The 21,405-nt window shown below is 26.7% G+C and overlaps 3 protein-coding genes across 16 annotated transcripts; 1 reads left to right on the top strand and 2 right to left on the bottom strand.

Annotated features, from left to right (window-relative positions):
• The first annotated feature begins 17 nt into the window (after positions 1-17).
• LOC141531846 (uncharacterized) lies at positions 18-9,285 on the top strand. 3 transcript variants are annotated; one of them, XM_074249892.1, is made up of 8 exons: positions 18-686; positions 2,217-2,425; positions 3,957-4,127; positions 4,205-5,144; positions 6,518-7,226; positions 8,104-8,270; positions 8,360-8,396; positions 8,506-9,284. In XM_074249892.1, the coding sequence occupies exons 2-8, from the start codon at positions 2,243-2,245 to the stop codon at positions 8,516-8,518; spliced, it is 2,220 nt and encodes a 739-aa protein (XP_074105993.1). In that variant the 5' UTR covers positions 18-686; positions 2,217-2,242; the 3' UTR covers positions 8,519-9,284. The 3 variants fall into 3 exon arrangements, with proteins under 3 accessions (XP_074105993.1, XP_074105994.1, XP_074105995.1); XM_074249893.1 differs by lacking the exon at positions 18-686 and adding an exon at positions 1,186-1,812 and having other exon boundaries at positions 8,506-9,285; XM_074249894.1 differs by lacking the exon at positions 18-686 and adding an exon at positions 1,877-2,113 and having other exon boundaries at positions 8,506-9,285.
• Positions 9,286-9,589: 304 nt separating this feature from the next.
• On the bottom strand, positions 9,590-17,574 carry Crebb (Cyclic-AMP response element binding protein B). 12 transcript variants are annotated; one of them, XR_012479990.1, is made up of 9 exons: positions 17,420-17,570; positions 16,258-16,465; positions 15,450-15,599; positions 14,752-14,878; positions 12,261-12,350; positions 11,701-11,844; positions 10,583-10,652; positions 10,217-10,507; positions 9,590-10,053 (listed from the first exon to the last, which is right to left on the bottom strand). XR_012479990.1 is itself a non-coding variant. In XM_074249921.1 (8 exons), exons 2-8 carry the CDS (start codon positions 16,444-16,446, stop codon positions 10,357-10,359), a joined length of 816 nt encoding a protein of 271 aa, XP_074106022.1. In that variant the 5' UTR covers positions 16,447-16,465; positions 17,420-17,574; the 3' UTR covers positions 10,208-10,356. The 12 variants fall into 12 exon arrangements, 11 of the variants coding, with proteins under 11 accessions (XP_074106022.1, XP_074106018.1, XP_074106016.1 ...); XM_074249921.1 differs by lacking the exon at positions 9,590-10,053 and having other exon boundaries at positions 10,208-10,507; positions 10,583-10,643; positions 16,354-16,465; positions 17,420-17,574; XM_074249917.1 differs by lacking the exon at positions 9,590-10,053 and having other exon boundaries at positions 10,208-10,507; positions 16,354-16,465; positions 17,420-17,572.
• Positions 17,575-18,026: 452 nt separating this feature from the next.
• On the bottom strand, positions 18,027-21,394 carry LOC141531850 (putative allantoinase 1). The gene is given in 11 exon segments (XM_074249897.1): positions 18,027-18,617; positions 18,683-18,715; positions 18,777-18,949; positions 19,369-19,498; positions 19,572-19,693; positions 19,696-19,757; positions 19,858-19,994; positions 20,055-20,201; positions 20,830-20,944; positions 21,005-21,174; positions 21,238-21,394. Coding segments are annotated over 11 exon segments (1,356 nt in total). The 5' UTR covers positions 21,382-21,394; the 3' UTR covers positions 18,027-18,494.
• Positions 21,395-21,405: the final 11 nt, after the last annotated feature.

Consider the following 21,405-nt stretch of genomic DNA (forward strand, 5'->3'; position numbering starts at 1 on the left):
AATATTTAAATTAAAAAAACTCGATTTCCCAATACAATAATTTCCTAATCTTTCAGAAGATTTTCAAGCCCATTCAGCTACCATAATACAAGCACATAAATTAGCATAATGAAATTGACAAGGTAAAGGATGAAGAAGTTGGGTATGTTGAAGAAGAAAACAACGGAGCAGTAGTAGAGGAAGAGAACGGAGTAGAGTAGTCGTTTATTTATATTTTTTATCAACGTGGGTCCGTATTCAACTGTAGCTTTATTACAAACAAGCAAACTCCCTCCGGCTTCAGTGAAAGATCCGCGCTTGAGGCGAACGGGAGTACTTTACCGGTGCTCTGTTCTTTATTTACTAATCTATTCTACTTGACGTCTATTTAGTTATTAATTTTTATTTTTATTTAATTTTATTGCAATTAATTAGTTAAATTTAAAAATTATAAATTGTAAAAGGTAGCAATTGTACGGTAATGCAACAAATGCATAAAAAATTGTAACGACTGTGAAAATTGTGTCAGATACATGTCTATGTCCTCAACCGGTTTCCGATTGATTGCACACGAGTCAAGAAAGAAAGGCCTTATTCGGAAGCAACAGTCATAAAAGAACCAGACTCAAGTTCGTGCGTGTGTTGGTCCTGTGGGCGCTTACTTTGAGCCTCTCTTCACCAGATTACTCGACAAATTTTTTCCACAGGTGTGTAGAGATTTTTTAAACGTTATTACGTCATTATTTGTCATGTATTTTATTTTTTTACAGTACATATTTGGTGATAAAAGTTTCAAACAAATATCGTAATTGCTCAGATAAAAAGCTAAATAACGATATCAAGTACAAGAAATATTAAAACCCCACCTACGATTTACACGAGTGCCCTCGAAACTGGAACCGGCTTTAAACTGTCGTTTACTCTAACGTTGTATACGTTTTATTCTATTACTTATTCTTATTACATTAGATAAGTGACTAATCCCACGGCAAATGACAATGCCATTTGAATTATTTTAAACACAGATATGTAATCATTACCTTCTTTGTTTTATTTTATTTTATTTCTTTCTGCTATTTAAATAATTATTTTATCAAAATAGCTCAATTATTCATTACATATCTTCTTGTTTTATTGTTATTAAATTTTTTAATTTCATGTACTTGAAAATAAATTTAATTACAGGAAAGGATGTTATGTAATTTAGAAATAACTATTAATTTATCGCACGTGTTAATTCACTTTCTACAGATCGAGCTATTAATTAATTTATCCAATTCAAGATAATAAAATTGTATCAAATATTTTTTTTTATTACCGGGTTTTATAAATTTATCTCGTTTTTATTTTTTATGCTTATGTTAATTATGTGAGTGGTGAAATAATGAATTCAGTGAAACAAATTAATATGTTCAGGAACGTTAATTGACTACACGTTTAAATTACGTGTACATTATAAATTACCTTGAAAGAAAATTGTGAAAGTTTTAAAAACAAACAAAAGTAAAGTAAAGCTTGTAAAAAAAAAAAAAAAAAAAAAAGTTACTCGGTATGATTTCCTCCTTTTTTTTTTTTTTTTTTTTTGTAAGCGAACAATTAAATAACGTGTAAATTGTAGGTAAATTTACTGAGCATGTTTATGGTGTTAAATATATATGACTATATCAGATTTAGATCCGAGTTCGTTAACCCCCGCTTTGAAAGCGGAACCAATGGATAAATTTTTCACCGTAGAAGGGATTTTATTTTTTGCTGAAGAAAATAGTCGTGTTGAGGCTACATGGCTCAAGGAGTCGAGGAATAAAAGAGAAGAAAAAGATAAAGATAAAGCATGTGAGTGCGAGTTAGTACTACATATATACAAGTCAACAAAGAAATAAAAAAGGAGATAAGAAAAAAAATAAACTCGAGGACAGTCTTTAGGTCTTGCGGGGGCGACTCAACATCCGCGTCCTTGAGGACCCGTCTGCTCTTCGCCTACTCAATTTTTAAAATTATTCTTTTAAAAATCTTAACAAAAGTGTTATTAGTTTATTACCTACTTTGTAGTGTCTCTTCCCACGTTGTACGACACGTTTACATAAATCGCGAGGCGTTGATTGTCTATATAAAATCTCATCGCTATTGTCACTTGGTTATTAATTTATTACCGAGATTTAAATTAATTATTCATAAGCACAAACTTGTATATTGTTGATTTATTATTTTTAATATTGTTTATTTTTTTTTTATTGCAGATTGATCAGGATTTTTTTTGAAGTAAATGATGAAGATGGAAGTCGTTCTGTCGCCAGGAAGATTTGGCGATGACGGAACTCCCTTTAAAAATGAAGAAATTAGAGAATGGTCCAGGATTGATCGGCTTACTGGAATGTTAGAGCGTGCCAGGATTGAAACTGGACGATGGAAGACCAAAAATGATGACGCTGCCCGATCTTATGGCAAAGTAATTTTTTAAATATTTTTTTTTTAATATCAGAAGACATTAGAAAATTTTTTTAAATTATTTGTGGAAATTAATTTAGCAATGACACAGACATTAAAAATTTTTTTAGAATTTTATAGCAATTAAATTATTACTAAAAAAAATTTATTAAAAAGTTTCACATGTGAAAATTAATAAAAATTACAAGTGAATATTTTTAGTAGCTTTTTTTTATTGTAATTGATTTGTTAAAAAAATTTTTAAAAATGACAGCTGACGGCTAATTTCAGTGGAATATTTAGCAGATATTTGGCAGTTTTAAAAATTTTTCTATCGAATAAATTATGGCAAAAAACTATGAGAAAAAAATGATATGTAGAAATTAAGAGATATTAAAAATGCAATTTTTTTTAAATAATTTTTTAGAACAAATTTTTTTCTCAAATAAAAAATAAAAAATGGTCAAACTGCTAACTTTAGTGTCATATTTTTATGAAAATTAAGTTAGCCGACATCTAAAAATTTTTAGAATTTTTTTTTATTGAAAAAATTGTTACAGAATAATAAAAAAAAATTTTCATTTGTAAAAAAACTTGATAAACTGTAAGTGCAATTAAAAAAAAATATTTTTTCGTTTTAATTTAATAATTTTAAAAAATCAAAAAATTAAAAACGTCGGCTAACTTTGGAGTTATCATATTTTTTACAGCATTTTTTTTATTCTAATTGATTTTTTATAAAAATTAAAAAAATTGACAGCTGTCAGCTAACTTCAGTATCATAAATATCAAGCTCTTTTTACAATAATTATGGTAATTTTTTATACTAAAATTAGCTAACTTTAAACAATTTTTGTTTTTTTTTTTGTCAACAATTGAATTACAAGTAAAAAAAATACTCTAAAAAAATTACAAATATAATTTTTAAAATCTTCTCTATGTGAAATTTTCTCTGCAATAATTTCTTCCAAAAAAAAAATAAAAGAATTTTCAGATGTCGGCTAATTGAATTTTAATTTGTAATTTTACTAAAATAAAGTAAGTGTACCGTAAATTAAAGAAATTTTTTATGTAAATAAAAATTAATTTAGCAGATCTTTGATAATTTTAAAAATTTTTGTGACAAACAAATTATGGTAAAAAAATTGAAAAATGTAATTTAAAAAATAATTTTTTGGAACAAATTTTTTTGTTAAATAAGATTAAAAAATGGTCAAGTGATCGCTCGGCTGCCCAATTTCAAAACACAGTAACTGAAAATTTTAAGATTTAAAAAATTTTTCTTATTAAAAAAAAGTTTGCGCGCCAAATTAATAAAAAATTTGATTTATGAATATAAATGTTTTTAAAAAAAAAACCATTTGAAATTAAGATCTAAAAATGTTTTAAAATTGAACAGCCGCGCTAACTTTAATGTCATTAAATTTTATGGTAAATTACTTGTAAAAAGTGAAGGAAATTACTGAAATTTGCGGTATTTTAAACTTTTAATGTTCTGCTGTAAATTTTACGGTAATTTGGACCAACCAAATTAACTTGAAATTATTTAACAGGTAACAGACCAACGCGAACGTAACTCTGTTGATGGTAGCGTAACGCAAAAAGCCCACAGACAAGTTGAAATATTCCAAAGTAAAGAACCAGGAAGATCTGTACAAGTAGTACGTGCATCACAATGGTCATCTTCGAAAGTTACCGATGTTATTGAAAGTATTTTACCTCCGGTAAGTTATTTAGTGATTTAATGACTTATTATAATTATTAATTATCAATAAATATTTTAATAAAAAATATGTTTTAGAGCGATAGATTGAGTAGATTAGAAGAATTAAAAATAGATAATTGGAAGCTTCCATCTTTGCGTGATATTCATGCGGAACTAGAACGCGATACAGAATTACCGGGCATTAAAAATACAATAAATAATGATGATATATTTAAAAAATGTACACTTATTAAACGAAGTAATTCCGATGATGATTTATCGATATTAAGTGCTGGTGGATCGAGTAAAAATGCGGATTCTTTTACACGAGATTGTAAAAATAGAAGATCGTTACAAATTTCACCGAGTGTTATTTCAATATCATCGAGTAGCAGTGACGAAAGGAAAAATATCTCAAGTGGAATTTATTCTCCACTGTCATCAGCAACTACTGGTAATACATCGGTAATTATCGGTGATAAATCAAATTACGGATCGTTGAGAAAACCTTCGATTCAATCGTCACCACGAACAAACAGGCCAGCAGTTACGGTAGTTAATTTAATAAACCCAGACAAATATAAAGATGATCCGAGGAATAAAAAAAGCATTGTCACTCTCCGATCATCGCCGATTACCGAAGAAGAAGATATCAAGACATTTGATAATAATTTAAGTGTTAAAAACAAGACAAATTCTTTCGGCGATGAAACACTACCGGGGCGTATTAAAAAAGTTGGATTTTGTAAGACTGAAATACATTTTGCTGCAGATTCGGGTAAAGTTAATATTGTTGAGACTGATGGTAAACCACCGCCGACTAACCGTTTTCGTCGACGTAAAAGGAATCATAATTACTCATCTGGACAAGGTAGTTATCCTCGAAGGATGATAATTAAAGAAAACCCACCTGATGTTAAACATAATAAAATATTGGATGACACTGGCGCTTATTCGGTCGTTGATCTAGAGACTAAAAAATTTTGGACACCTGAACGGGATGGTAAAATTCATACGACGATGATCAATGTCAGAGGTAATGTTATTATTTTGGTTTTATTTATAAACTAGCAACCTACAGTCACTACGTGACTGCCGAGACTGACAGATTACACTGATAGAAAGATTTGTTTATATTTAATAAGATTTATTAACTGTTAACAAATATTTATTGACAGTTAATAAGTAATTTATTAAATTCATTTTATTGAATGTTAATAAATATTTGTTAACTGTTAACAAATATTTATTTAAAATAAAAAGCAAAAATAGCAATTTTCTTTTTGAGTAATCTCTGCAACAAATTCGAAAAATGCCGTTTCGAAAAAAACGCGCTTAAAGAAAAAATGATCCTAATATAATTGCCAAGCGGCTACTTTTTAAATGGCTGTAACTCAAAAACTATTTGAGATATCGATTAAAAATTTTAGTATGTTATTTTTAAAGGTATAACTTATTGAAATATGAAAAAAAAAATCGGTTTTTTGAAAATTTCACACTAGTTGTGCTCTTTAAAGTAGATTGAGTAAAATTTTTATTTTTATATTAAACTTATTTTTTTTTGTCTATAAAATTATACGGTAACGAGAAAAAAAAAAAAAAAAATGATTTTTGAAATTTAAAAAAATTCGGAGCGACCTCTTAAAAAATTTTTTTTTTGAGCTGTCCTTTGGAGAGGATTCTTAAAACATCAAAAACTAACATTTTTTCACTCGAGACTCGAAAAAAAAAAAAATTCGGTTTTTTTGAACCAACCATAATTATTTATATAGTTGATAACTTTACGAATTGTAAAATAAGCCGCATTTAAACTTCTTATAACTTTTGAATGGATCGGTCAAATCTGCTCTAATTTTCAGAAAAACTAAATTTATTAAAGTTCTTTCAGATGCCTCAAATCGTTTTTTTGGATCCGTCAATCCGTTCAAGAATTACGATAAATTTAGAAACGAATTATTTTACAATTTACAAAATTGACAATCGGCTAATTTTATAAGTTTCTGCAATTAGAATTGGCTAAATTCACGTAGCCACAGATTTTAGTTTTTCGCTATTTTATAAATGACTGAATTTATATTTGGTGAAATTTCCATTTCGCTAATTTCATTAATATCATTTTTTATTAGCGACTAATTTTACAAATGATATTATCAACTGATTTCCAAATTTAGATTTAATAAACTTCTAGTTTACAAGCGACTATTTTCCAGTAAAATTAAAAACATACTTAAATTAATGACCACGATTTTATAAAATAAAATAAATAAATAAACAATCGACGTTTATCGTGAAATTCGAATCTATCTAAAAGTACCTCGAAAACTTATCATAATAAATTAATTATTGCTGAAAAGCAAATGAAACATTGAAAAAGTACTAATTAATAATTATTTTTATTTTTTGCAACAGATAACGAAGAATTAAAAAAATCAAAAGAATTGTCGTCACCAAAAGTAGTATCTGAAGTAATATCACGTAGAAACATCGACCAAGTTGACAATAACATAGTAACAAAAGACGCAGATAATAACCGTGTTCTTTCAACTATCGTTACAACTCATGAATCAACAATTGCACGTGTAGAAGATAACGTTCCAAAGATTAAAAAACCAGCTGATGACTTTAATAGATTCACGTCTTCATTGCTGCGAAGAAATAAATCTAGCGGATTGAAGCGTGCGTCGAGTGTTAAAAGTGATACGAGTAAAAATTCTCTGACTAAAAGATTCAGCAAAGAAAAAGAAAAAATTAAAGATCCCGTTTACATAAACGTATTCAGAGGTAATCGAACGCCGATCTACGAAAATTACGAGCCGCCAGAAAAGTCTGCGTCTGAGTCAGAGCCCGCGACTGCCAAAAGCAGTGTTGATAAAAAAAATTCATTTAAAATTTCTAACAAATTGGGCAAGCGGTCTCCGGTTACTACGACACGGTTCGCTACCTGGAGCGGATCTATTGGAAAATATCCGCGGGATTTGACGAAAGCTAAAGTAATTAAAAAAATTAATTACAGCAATAGTAATAACGTCAGTAACAGTAGTACTGATACCAGTAAATTTCAACGGAAGTCAAGTCCTACGAATGAGTCAAAGAGATCAGATATAAAAACCGGATCAAGGTAATTTTTCTTTATTCATTTGAGATACTTGTAGGTTGAGGTCATAATTAAATATTTATTTTATTTATATATTTTTACACGCTTTTTATTAGCTTCACTTGTATGTTTGTAACCGACTTCTTTTGGCGCGATTTTGACCCACTTTAAACGGCCAGATTTCGTTCAAACTTTGTAGATTTATCGAGGACCAATGACAATACACTAATTTGATAAAATTATTCCATTTTTCAATTTGCAAAATAAGATTTTTGTTAATTTATATATTTTTTATATGTGGTCGATAAGGCAGAAATTTTTATTTTCCAACCATTATCTTTAGACGATTTATCTAATATTAACAAAGTGCATGCTGGTAAGTTAGTTGCCAAATAATAGTTTAAAATTTTAAAAACAAGCTATTATAAATAAACCAAACTAAAAAGTAGAAAATAAATAATAGTTTAAAAAAACTAAAAAACACGCTTTTTATAGAAAACCGAACTAAAAAAATAGAAAATAAGTTTTAATAAATTTAAATTAAGAATAGTGTTAAAAAAAATTTCAATAAATGTAATTAATAATAGTGTAAAAAAAAAATGTATTTTATTTTAAAAAAAGCGTGGGGTGCTTTTTAAGATATTCTAAAAATGATAATCACTCTACTTATATCTGTCGATAGAATATTTATATCTATTGACCCATGCACCCCACGCTTTTTTTAAAATAAAATACATTTTTTTTATTTACACTATTATTAATTACATTTATTGAAATTTTCAACACTATTCTTAATTTAAATTTATTAAAACTTATTTTCTATTCTTTTAGTTCGGTTTTCTATAAAAAGCGTGGTTTTTAGTTTTTTTAAACTATTATTTATTCTCGTTAATGTCTGCAGAGCGAAGAAACCTATGGAAGTTATTTATCGCACCGCGGTTTATAACATGAAGAATGAAAAATTATCCAAACCGACCAAGGGAAGAGATACTAAAACCCCACCACGGTACATCAATGATCTCATCTGCGGTAACAGAACCAGTCATCCGAGTAACTCGAAACATAAAGGTAAAAATAATTCTTTTTACCTTATTTGTAACATACGTTATTGTATATTTATTATTATCATTATAATTATTTATATTTTAATTTTGCAGGCTCAATTTCTCAGACTAACAAAGAAATACAAACGAGGTAAAATAATAACTTTGTTATTTTATCTTAATTTATTCTATTTATAATTTGTACTTAAATAAGTTTTTTTTTTTTTTTTTTTTTTTAAATTTAAAATTCTTTGTTTCAGCCACTGGAAATAAATGCTCAATATTTCGTTTTGCGTAAATTTAAAAATTCAGCAATTAAATGAATTCGTTATTACATCGATAATTAATGCTAAATTAATGCGAATTATTTCAATAATTAAAAACAGTTGTTAATGCTTTTATATAAGACTTAACGAAATGACATTAGAAATATTTCATATAAGTTATCAAGAAGATTTACACGTTAGTTTTTGTTTTTTTTTTCTTTTTTATCTTTTTTTCTCAAGAAAGCCAATGATATGTAAAAATACATTATTATTATTATCTATATACAATACTTTATAAGTATAAGTGCAGCAACCAAGATATACATATATCATACATATAATTTTTCACAATAAATTTTACTTTTTTTTTATTTTTAATTTTATATTTTTTTCTTCATCATTGGACAAGTATGCGGCGTATCTTATAATTAATTTTTAAATTATTTAAAAATCAATTATAACCACCAACGCGACAAAAAATACGGACGTACGTGTAGGAGGTGACATAGGTTTCTTAATAATTATTCACATTTTTTTTTCCTTCTTTTAAATATTATTTTGATGAAACATTTTTAGATAAATACGTAAATTTTTTATACAAACATTTTACTCATTTATTAATGAATTATTTATTAAATAATTACTAAAAATATCTAATAAATGCTATAAAATAAAAATTCGAGTCAACACCATTCAATTATTTATTTTTTTTTGTTCATTAATAACAAAAAAAAAAAAATCATCACTTAATATTTATCATCAAGTCTACAATCACGTACGTTCAACTGAAAAATATTTTTTTTTATCTACTTTAAATTGAGTACTAATAAATTTAATTTTTATTAAATTCTTTATTATTTAATATATTTAATAATTATTATTAAATATTTTATACACATATATTATGTACGAACATATATGTATATACTACAATCTTAAAGGCACTCCTGATGTTTTATTTCTTTTTTTTTTATATCTTATATTACAATATAATATATTTATATTTATATATAATTATTTTTACAATAGTGTTTTACAACTAACACCGTTGTATCTTTTTATAAATTTTAATATTTCCAAGAGTAAGATTACTGATTGTTACGGAAATTTTTTTTTACATAATTGATTAATTTAAAAAAAAAATTGCACAATACAAAACAATTCAATAAAATAATTTTTAAAAAATCTGTCAGAATTTTTCAGTATTATTTTTTTTTTTTTTTTAAATAAATTTAAGTTGTACCCAAATATTGTAAAAATCAAAAGCAAAAAAAAATCGAAAATAAAATACAAGATTAATATTAATAATTTCCGTTTCATTTTTTTTTTTTTTTTTTTTCCCCCAATCGTTTGCTCCACGAACAAAACCTTTGGCTTCTGGCTTAAGTCACCGCAAGTCACAAACCTTCCATTCATCATTAGTATCATTACATTTATTAATGTAGTCATTAAAATTATTATTATTTTAATATTCTTATTATTATTATCATCATCATCAGATTCATCATACTTCAATACATAAATACAATATGATACAGACACCTATTTATAAGAATGGTTTTGTTCAGTGATTTTAATTAAAACATTTGTTTGTTAACTTTTTTTTTAATTATAAATAATATATATATATATATATATATATATATATATATATATATATATATATTTTTTTTTTTTTTTTTTATTGAAGATGAAAACAAATCACCTTAGTAGAATTGAGAATCATAAATAATCATTTAAACCAACGACGTACGGAACAACGTATATACAACATACACGCTGCATAAGATTGTTCATTGGTCTGCTTAAAGACACCCGTAAAATAATAATTACAATTTTTGAATCTCATTCAGCTTTTTGCTGATGCTGATACAATTCTTTTAGTGTTTTAAGCTCATCAATGAGCGTTTGGTTTCTGTTTTCTAATACAGCTACTCTATTTTCCAGACACTTAATGTATTCCTTTTTTTTTCTTCGACATTCACGCGCTGCTTCTCTGTTAAATTTATATTATTATTATCCTTAAGTATAATAATTAATTAATTAATTTATTTATTTATTGATTACTCACCTATTCTTCTGCAACCTCATCTCACGCTTTCTGGCTGCGTCTTCAACAACGACTCCGTGGCCTGTGTAGTCTGTAACATTGCAGAAGAATGTACTTTTTGAAAATAAGTAACTCGAATAAAATAATAAATAAATTGTTTTTTTATTACTAGCTTAAATAAATATAAATGCAGAGAAAAAGGATTTGAATAATCTATATTATTAAGAGAATTAGAAAAATTTTGTTTCCAGGATAGTCATGTGATAAAATCGGTTTTTTTTTTTTTTTGAAATTTAGTGTCATTGCAAAGGTCTAGATTTTAATTTATGCCTTTTCAAGATTTCATATCATTCTCACTGATAGTCAATTTATTATGATAAATGTTTAGGCTGCATTAAAAAATTCTGTCTCTAGATACTTAATTAAGAAATGACCTTGGATCTTGTAAACTATTGACATTTTTAAAGATATAAGCTCATCCCGATGTTATACTCATCGAGACCTTTCATTTGAGTACCCACATCAATTTTTCATATATTTCATATATTTATATATATTATATATATGTATATATGAAGAATATATCAAAATGCATGTGGGTACTCAAATGAAAGTTCTTGATGAATGTAACATCCGGATGAGCTTGTATCTTTAAAAACTTCAATAGTTAAAAAAATATAGTGCAATTTAACAAAAAATAATTAAGAAATGACCTTGTATCTTGTGCACTATTGACGTTTTTAAAGATATAAGCTCATCCCGATGTTATACTCATCGAGACCTTTCATTTGAGTACCCACATCAATTTTTCATATATTTCATATATTTATATATATTATATATATGTATATATGAAGAATATATCAAAATGCATGTGGGTACTCAAATGAAAGCTCTTGATGAGTGTAACATCAGAATGAGCTTATATCCTTGAAAACATTAATATTCAAGAAAGTACACTGCAATTTAATAAAATTCATTATTCAATAAAGCAAAATTTTATTTATTTATATTTCACAAGTCACGGCAATCACATAGTGACTGCAAGGTTGCTAGTAAAAGATAAATAAAAAAAATCAATAAGAAGAAAGAAAATAAAATAAAATAATAAAGAAGCTTAAGAAGAAAAAGGGACACACCTGGGACAAAAAATTGTGTATCCTGGCCCTGTGCATACTGCACTATTGTACCTCCTGTCGTTGTTGCATTGCTCATTGTCAGCGTATGAAGCCCTGGCACACCCTCCCCCTGGGTAGCTATTTGTATTGTTCCCGCCGGTATTACTGCAAAATATTTTATCTTGTAAAAATAAAACCCCCGAACAGTAACAATATACACGTATTTAAATGTAATGACGTTTTAACAACAAAATAATAAATACATCAAACTAACGCGCTTTGTATTTATTAATTATTAAAATATTAATTTAATACGCGAATTACCGTAGATGCCATATCAAGCAGAACAGAGGAAACGGCAGTATTACACAGGGACAGGACAACCTAGATTAATTTATTAACGGAAAGGAATTAGGTTTTAAGCATTAATTTAATAAACAACAGTTTAGTTATTTAATTAATTATTACCAATAATTAATATAAAATGATTGAATCATGAATAAGTAAGTAAGTTATAAACAAACAATCTAATTTATTTATTTATTTATTTACTTAGTTTATAGATTAAAGTATAAACCAACCTGTTTGGTATTGCAGTGAATGAGAAGACATGTCACTGTCCACATTAGAGTCACACTCTAGAGAGGATTCAAGGGGAGGCAAAGGACCCGCTGTAACACCGAATCAATGACTCGGATTATTTTATAATCTCAATCCATCATCGTCTTCTTCTTCTTCCTCATACATATCAAGTTATTACTTATAACTTAAACCCATTTCAATACTGTGGATCATTGGTAAGCAGTATTCGCTATTGCGGTCAGTATCCTCACGAATGTTTTTTTCATTTTTTTTTTTTTTTTTTTACATTATACACTGATAGAAGGATTTGTTTATATTTGATAAGCTTTATTAATGGTTAATAAATTATTTATTAAATGGGTAAGCCACTGTGAAATTTCAAAAAAAAAAAAAAAAAAAAAAAAAATTTCGAAAATTCCGAATATTTTCCAAGTTATAGTCATTTTTAAAACTACTTTTTTTAAACGAGTGAAACTTTAATTTGCATAAGGTAAAAGACCTAGTTATTGACACTGGCTTAGTTGTTTGACACTTGCAATTTAATTTTAATTAAAAAAATAAAATGTTTTTAATTAAAAAAATAAAATGTTTTTAAATAATTAAAAAAATAAAATGTTCCTAAAAAAAAATTGTCTTAAAATTTATAATTTAAAAATTATATTTATTAATTTGTCAGAGTTAATTTGATCTTTTTAATTAAAATAAAATTGCAAGTGTCAATAATTAGGCCAGTGTCAATAACTAGGTCTTTTATCTTAAATACGAACCGATTTGCAACGTTTGTTTTTAAAATTGGTTCATTCAATAGCTATTTTTGCACTCAAGGAATTTTGAAAATTTTAATTTAAAAAATTTTTTAGGGCTGTTTGAATCCAAAAAAATGAGAAAAAATACGAAAAAATTTTTAATATCCCGCCATTTTTTTTTAAATCCAAATTTTCAAAATTACTTACGTGCAACGATAACCACATGCATGCAAATTACAACACTGTTTCGTTTTTTTTGTTTTAGATAATCCGTTTTTTAGTTAGAGATTACACCGTGGTGGGAGAAATTTTTTTGGTGCTCCACAAAAATGCTAATAACTTTGTAACCACATAATATTTTTTAATAAAAATTTAGGAGAATAATCTTTAATGTATACTTTATAAAATAAAAAAAAAACCTGAATCTCCAAATTCCTTTATCCCAGTCAAAAAAATTCCCGAAAATCACCTTTTTTTTCGATTCTCACAGTGACTATCTCTCTTAACTGTTAATAAATATTTATTAATGGTTAGTGAATATTTGTTACGTGTTAACAAATAATTATTTAAAATAAAAAGTGAAAATAGCAATTTTCTTTTGACACTTTTTACAACCCTATAACTGGAATACATGATAATAATTAAATTCACTAAATAAATTAACGTTTTTAATATTTAATAATATAAAAAATAATTATGAGCTGTGATATAATTTGGTATTTTACAATAAACGTTATTATAATGTAATATAATTAATTTAAATAATTTATAAAGATGATTTTTGTTTATAAACAATCTTCATATCATATAACATTGCAAGCGAAACAAATTCACTCAAAAAAATATTTATTAACTGTTAATAAATACTTGTTAACTATTAATAAATACTTATTAATTGTGAATAAATGTATTTTCCTCCCAAATAAATATTTATTGAATGTTAAAAAATATTTATTAAAATTTAATAAATTAAATAATTGCCTTGAAATAAATAAAATTATTAATAGTTAATAAATCCTCCTATCAGTGTATTCAATTCGTGCTGTCAGATCATACACGCAATAAGTGAATGCAAGTATACGTGCTTTTTTAAGAGTACTTTTTTTTTTTAAGCATTGTAACTCCCTAATTTCCGTTGGTACAAATAAAAAATAAAACTGTGGTACTGGTGTTGAGCGTGCCGGGGAATTTTTAAATAAAGGGATGCAAAATATGCTAGTGGAGGGTTGACCTGTCGATAAAAGCTACTACTAAATGTGATAGTACAACATGCTGTGCTGGTGCGATAATGGAGCCTTCAAGCGTTAAATCATGCACAATTATTTCTATTCGGCTTGGTGTGGCATCGTCATTATTCTTTTCTTTTAATCGGTTCATTTACTTTTTTATACGGGTATTTTTTTTTTTACAAGGATTTGGATAAGGATTCTGTCGTATGACTGACATGCACTATTTTGTTTACAGTTTTCAAAGCTAAAATAAAAAATAACCCGCTCATGATTCACTGTCGCCGCAACAATGAATACTTTTTACGTTTTTAATATTGTGATTGTGATTGTTAATTTTTTTTTATTAATAATTATTTAACCACACGTTATTTGCGTCGTTAAGTTTAATTTTAAGTAGACACAGTAAAGTACTCCAATTGTTCATTGATAACATAGATAATTAAAAGAAGCGATAAGAAGTTTAGTTAAGATTTAGAAAATAATTTAAGTTATCGTAAAAGTAATAAAATAATTACCGGCTATTTCACTCGCGCTCAAATCATTTAGGATTTTACGATATGAAGCACGTCTTGTGAGTAAATCTCGTCGTTTTTTAGGTGATTCGTCATCTGAACAACTATCATCACTGGCTGTTTCAACGACCTAAAAAATATTTTAATTATTAATAATCAATATCATTTTTATTTTTTATTCATTTTAGTATTTAAGGGGCACAACTATTTGTTTCGTTACATTTATCTATTAAATTATTTATGATTGATCCTTAAAATTCAAAAACAATCCATACAAGAGTTTTTTTTTTATTTTAATTTCCAAAAATTACCTTTTTTTTTAGGCTGTCACACTAGTTGTGTCTCTTAAAATACACTTTCAGTAAACATTAGCTTTGTTTATCAGTTTAAACATAAATTTTCCATGTTCAAAATTAAATCTTTAAAAAAAAAAATTATATTATTTGAACTTGTTTTTAATTTAAGCAATACACAAAAATAAAAAATAAATTTTCATCGATCATCACAAAATTTCAAGTAATATTGATTAGAAAATAGTATAAAGTAAAATTAGAATTTGCTTATTAAATATTAAGCCGGTTCATTTAACGTCATACTATTTATTAATAATGTTAAGTCTATTTCTTTTTGATAATTATAACTTTAAATATATTCATAATAGAAAATTAATAAAAATATTTATAAATAAATAAATAAATTACCTGTAGAGCTTGCAAACTTCCTTGCGCTGATTGTATAACAGAATTAGGTTTACTGACAAGTATAACATTTCCTTTTGAAATAGCTACAGGTTGTATATTTGTAGCACTCTGGATCACAGACTGATGATTTGGTTGGATAACTGATTGTACCTGATAAATAATATCAACAATAATAATGATATAATTGTTTACAATCCACTGTTGTATCAATAACCAAGTTACAATTAGTTTTATTATTTTTTGCAATAAAATTACCAAATTTAATCACTTGATCCTGAATTATAATAAAAATACTAACTATAATTTCTTGCAAAAAAAAATTTAAAGCTAATTGCAGATCAATTATGATTCTAATGAATAACTTGATCATTTCTGATTAATAAATTAAAAAAAGTTGTTAACCAAAACCAGCATTCTGCATAATCTATGCGTTAAAAAAAAAAAGTAAGCAAAAAAAGTGCAGGTAAAGCGGACATAAATTAAATTTTAAAAAATGATGGATCATTCACAGAAAGAACAAGATGACACTGGTTATCATCCCAGATTATATTTAATGAAAAAAAAAGTTTAGATAATACCTAGTATAATCCAGATTACAATGACTATAATCCAGATTATAATGAGTATAATCTAGATTATAATGAGTATAATCTAGATTATAATGAGTATAATCCAGATTATAATGAGTATAATCTAGATTTTTCACCACAAATATCACTGAGTATAATCTAGGATGATATCCAGTGTCATATTGTTCTTTCCGTGTAGGTACACAGGATGTTTATAAAAAAAAAAATCCTGTATGTACCTGCGTCGTCACCGACGTAGGTAACGTAAGTTGCACAATGCTGGTGGAGGCTACCAGGTGATGAGTTTGCAGTTGAGATCTGCTCAAGGATTGTACCGAGGTAGCGATTGCTGGTGCCGAATCACCGCTGTGGGAATCCGGCGACAATGGGTCAACGGCTGATCCGTTTTCTTCGACCATACTTTCCATATCCTGGGGACCAGTAGCCCTGAAAAAATAAAATATTTAATAATTTTTAAAAATTTTTAGAGCTATTTATTAATTAATAAACATTAATGCCATTAAATTTAGCAGATATTTAATATTTTTTCCAACAAATAAATTATGGCAAAAAAAATTGACATTTAGAAATTTTAAAAAATTAAAAATGCAATTTTTTAAAAATCCATTTTTGGAATTAATTTTTTTGTTAAATAAAATTAAAAAATTTTCTAATAACTGCTAAATTTAATTTCGTTAAATATTATTATTAATTTTAAATAATTAAAAGTTAAAAAATTCACTTGTATTATTTAAATAAAGGATTTAAAATTTTCCCGCCATTCACATGGCACTGCAACAACTGCGTCATTTACATAAGCAGTTCTAAAAATACTATTGAACACAATATAAATGTTTTTAGTTTTGTTCACCATCATAATAATATAAATAGCCAAATCCAAATGGTATAAACATCAGAACTGGACAATAATAACGAAGAGGTGGATGGTACTTTGTGTAATAATTATTTTTCACCGAAACAAATATTATTTTATTCCATCACAAACAGTAGAATCGAAATGACCTCAATTTTAAATAAAATTTCCAGGTTCGCAGCAGCCAAATATAATTTCTTGATTTTTAAATTTGTTGTTAATTATTATTAACAAAAATAATAAAACTTTGTTAATCAGACGCCATATTTTCAAACAGAACCACGACTGGTCACGTCTAAGGATCGCATAAAAATGCCTACGGTGATGATGTATGCCCGCAACAAACGCACACACATAAGTGATTGAAAAATAAAATAATAATCAATTATGTATCACAAAATAGGTATAATATATAACAAAATGATTGATCTGTCGTTTAAATTACCAAACTAAACATACCATCCACCACCTCTTCGCTACGGTCCATGCCTCCTTGTTATTATTCTCCAGCTGGTGTATGTACTTACCAGTTACGTATTTCTCGTCACCAACTTTGCTGCAATACGAGTGGGCAAGCGGGCAGGTACGTAGCAGCCACGTCAAAACTCCAGTGGCTTCGTCACTGGTTGGAAAGACCACGATCTCCAATACAAGCGTCACCATCAAAATGGCGCTTGTCCGTTCCAAGAGTGAGTAAACTAGTAGTAGTGTAGTGTGCTATCTGTATTATATTATATATTATAATAATAATATATGTACAACATATACCAACACATGGTTAAGTATTTGCTGCTAAATCTCGCTCTGTATATTCACAGGTTGTCTTTTTCGCTCTCGTCAGTAATTCAACAAAAGTTGAGACACAACTACTGAATTGTTGAAAGATTTTTGTGTGCTAGAGCGAGTGAGAAATATATCAATGTAAGTATTTGCAATAGAGGGGATGTATATCAGTGTACTTACTAACTGTATGAAGATGATAAAAAAACTTCTCTACACTACCAGGAGATTAGCGCTTATGCTTATGTATATGTAATTTAAAGAGAGACATCTATAAAATTTGCTTTTAAATTATTGCTAGTAATTATTGCAATAATTTTTCACAAAATTAATAATGCAAAAATTTTTTTAATGTTTTTTTTTTTAAGTTTATTTTTTATTTACTATTTATTACTTATTTTTTATCGGAAATATTTAGATAATAATATTTAAATATGTTTTTTATTTTAAAACTGGAAAATATGTTGACGTCATCTGATGACGTCATCGGTATATTTTATCTATTATTATTGTATTAACATGTATGTGTATATTATTTTTTTTAATTGAAATCATTTTTAAAATTGATAAAGAAAATAATTTAATAAATTTTTTAACACGCGTATTTAAAGATACGTTTAAAATGTGTTTATTACTTTTAGGAGATTTCTGTTTAATCCAGAGATTATGTTCTAATGACGTCATTCGTGGATGTAAAGAAAAATGAGTCATCGCGATATTTTACGTCGCCGACAAGGTCACAAGTGTTGACCCAAGACCTCTTGTTTTTTAATTTTTTTAAAAATAAGGTAAACGGATGGACATGTGAATAAATTAATGCTGTTAATTTAGAACAATTTTTCCTTTTAAAATCTCGGCGATTTCACCGTTTTCGTAGATTGAATTTCCACGCAAAATAGTTGATATTACACGACCATTTAATACTTTTCCTTCATATGGAGATATCTGTAATTTAAATTAGTATTAATATTATTTAAAGTTATTTTAGTCTTTTATTTACATATGATTACCTTGTTCTTATATAAGATATCCGCTCTTTGTACCTGCAATAAAATCCGATTAGTTTATTTAAAATTTTGTTTATAATTATAAATTTATAGTTACTGTAAACTGGGACTCAGGATCCCACACGACGAAATCAGCATCCATGCCTGGGTAAATTCGGCCTTTGATTTTATTCAAACCGCACAGTTTTGCTGGGTTTGCTGATATGTAACGCGATATTTCGCTGATAGTAATTTTTTTTAATTGAGCTTCCGTCCAAATTATAGACAGTCCTAAATTAAGTAAAAATTAGGTTTTAATAAAATAATTTATTTATGATAATTATATTAATTGTCATTAATCGAAATTAAAAATTTTTTACAATTTTATAGCAATTAAATTATTAATAAAAAAAATTATTTAAAAAATTTCATGTGTGAAATTTAATAAAAATTATAAGTGAAAATTTTTAAAAGCATTTTTTTATTGTAATTTATTTGTTATTAAAATTTTTAAAATTGATAGTTGTCAGCTAACTTCAATGTCACTAATTGTCACATCTTTAGTTAAATATTTTTAGTTATACATCTTCAGTCAATATTTTATTTATTATAATTATAATTAATTATAATATGATATTATACTTGTAAATACTCCAGTATTTTTTTTATTGACCTTTTGTATTAAAAGAAATAAATAAATGAATTTTTACCGAATTGTAAAGAAGAAATTCCTCCCCATGCATCAATAAAACTATTGATTTTAAGGTCTTGAGTACACGGCGAATGATCTGAGACAACCATATCTAATATTCCATTTTTCAAAGCTTTCCATAATTTTTCCTACCCAAAAAATTCAATTATTTTAATTTAATTTAATGAAAATAATAAAAATATAAATTCACATCAAGCTTACCCGATTTTCACTAGAGCGAATCGGCGGACAACATTTAAATCTAGTAGCAGAATTAGGAATTTCTTCAGCGGCAAATGTCAAGTAATGATAGCAGGTCTCTGCAGTTATGGGAGCATTATTTTCTTAGCCTCTGTAATTATATCAAGAGCTTCACTTGCAGATAGATGGACAATATGACAATGTACGCTGAAAAATCAATAGTGATTGGTATATTTTTAACTAATTATTAAAATCGATTGAGAATATTTATTATTGAACTTGAATTTGTTGCGGGGTTTCAACATACTTGTATTTTTTACAGAGAGAAGCAACAGCTGAAATTGCGCGCACTTCCATCCTAGATGGACGGGAATGAAGAAAAGTTTCATATAAATTAGGATCCATTCCTTCTGTAGATATAGTATCTTCAAATTCAGCATGAAACTGTAAAATTTTTTAACTAGTAGGTAATTATGTAAATATATGTTTACTTTATTTATTTACCGCAAGTACAGTTTTAGTAAACTGCAACTCTTTGAGAACTTCTTCAACTTCTGATAAAGTTACGTAGTTAAACTCTGGTACTCCACTTGGTAGTAAAAAACATTTGAAACCAACCACACCGGCTTCAACCATTTTTTTCAATTCTTTCTATAAAATAATTTTTTTAAAGGGAAATTTTCTAATAAGAAATTAATTTGTTGAAAATTTTTAACAATTTTTTAATTTTTAGCTGAAGAAATACAAATTTTTCTCACGACAATTTTCTTGTTGAAAAAAAATTTTCTAAATTTAAGAAAAAATAATTTTAGATGAAAAGTCGCAATTTTTCAATCTAAAATTGTTTGCTTCCAAATCAAAAAAATTTTTATTTCTTCAGTTAAGAAATAACAAATTGTTTAAAATTTTAAACAAATTAATTTCTTATTACATTGCTCATTTAAAAAAAAAAAAAAAAAAAAAAAAAAATATTCTCAGTATAGGCAGCTGTAATCCAGACTTGACTTTCTGATTTTACAAACTTATTTGACAAATTAAGTACGTAAGCTATTATTCTAAAAGCTATTAATCTAAAATATTAAATATATAAGTGTTTAGTTCATGCCTTTGTCTTGTTCCAGATGTTTTTAGGCGATAGTAAATAAAATAATTGAATAAATTTAAATTTTACATAAAAAAATATTTAATTACTTTTTGATTGTTTTAAAATAAATATTTTGTCTGCAAACAAACTACTAAAAGAATAGTGTATGATAAAATTTATAAGTCATGGACTTACAGTGTTTCCTGGTACAACTCCTCCCCAAAAACCGACGTCGACAAATAAATTTCCTTCAGCAGCTTTCATTTTTACCTTTAAATTATCAACTGTCGTCGTTGGAGGTATAGAATTGCTGAAAAAAATTAATATTTGTACAAATGGACTTTACTAAAAAATAAATTAAACTATTTACAGTGGCATATCAACGACAGTAGTAACTCCACCAGCAGCGGCAGCTTTTGTTGCTGTTTTAAATTCTTCCCATTGCGTGCGTCCAGGATCATCAATATGAACATGCGAATCTACGAGCCCAGGCATCAGAACATAAGATCCAAAATCTTTGATAATTATCCCTGGATATTTCTACAAAAAAAATCAATTGTTTAATTTAATGCTTGTGATAATATTGATTCTTATAAAACTTACATTTTCTACGTGTTTAATCTGTTGATGAACGTCCCCACGTAATATTTCATGAATTTTCTCATCCAAAACTACGACGACAGCTGGTGTAATTTCATCATCAAGAACAGTACGCTGAGATACAAAAGCTTTAATCCTCGGAGACATAATTAATACTTAATATTAAGCTAC

The sequence above is a fragment of the Cotesia typhae genome, unplaced genomic scaffold (assembly GCF_013202065.1).
Source record: "Cotesia typhae breed Kobodo isofemale line unplaced genomic scaffold, CoteBio_Ctyphae contig_50, whole genome shotgun sequence".
NCBI lineage: Eukaryota > Metazoa > Arthropoda > Insecta > Hymenoptera > Braconidae > Cotesia > Cotesia typhae.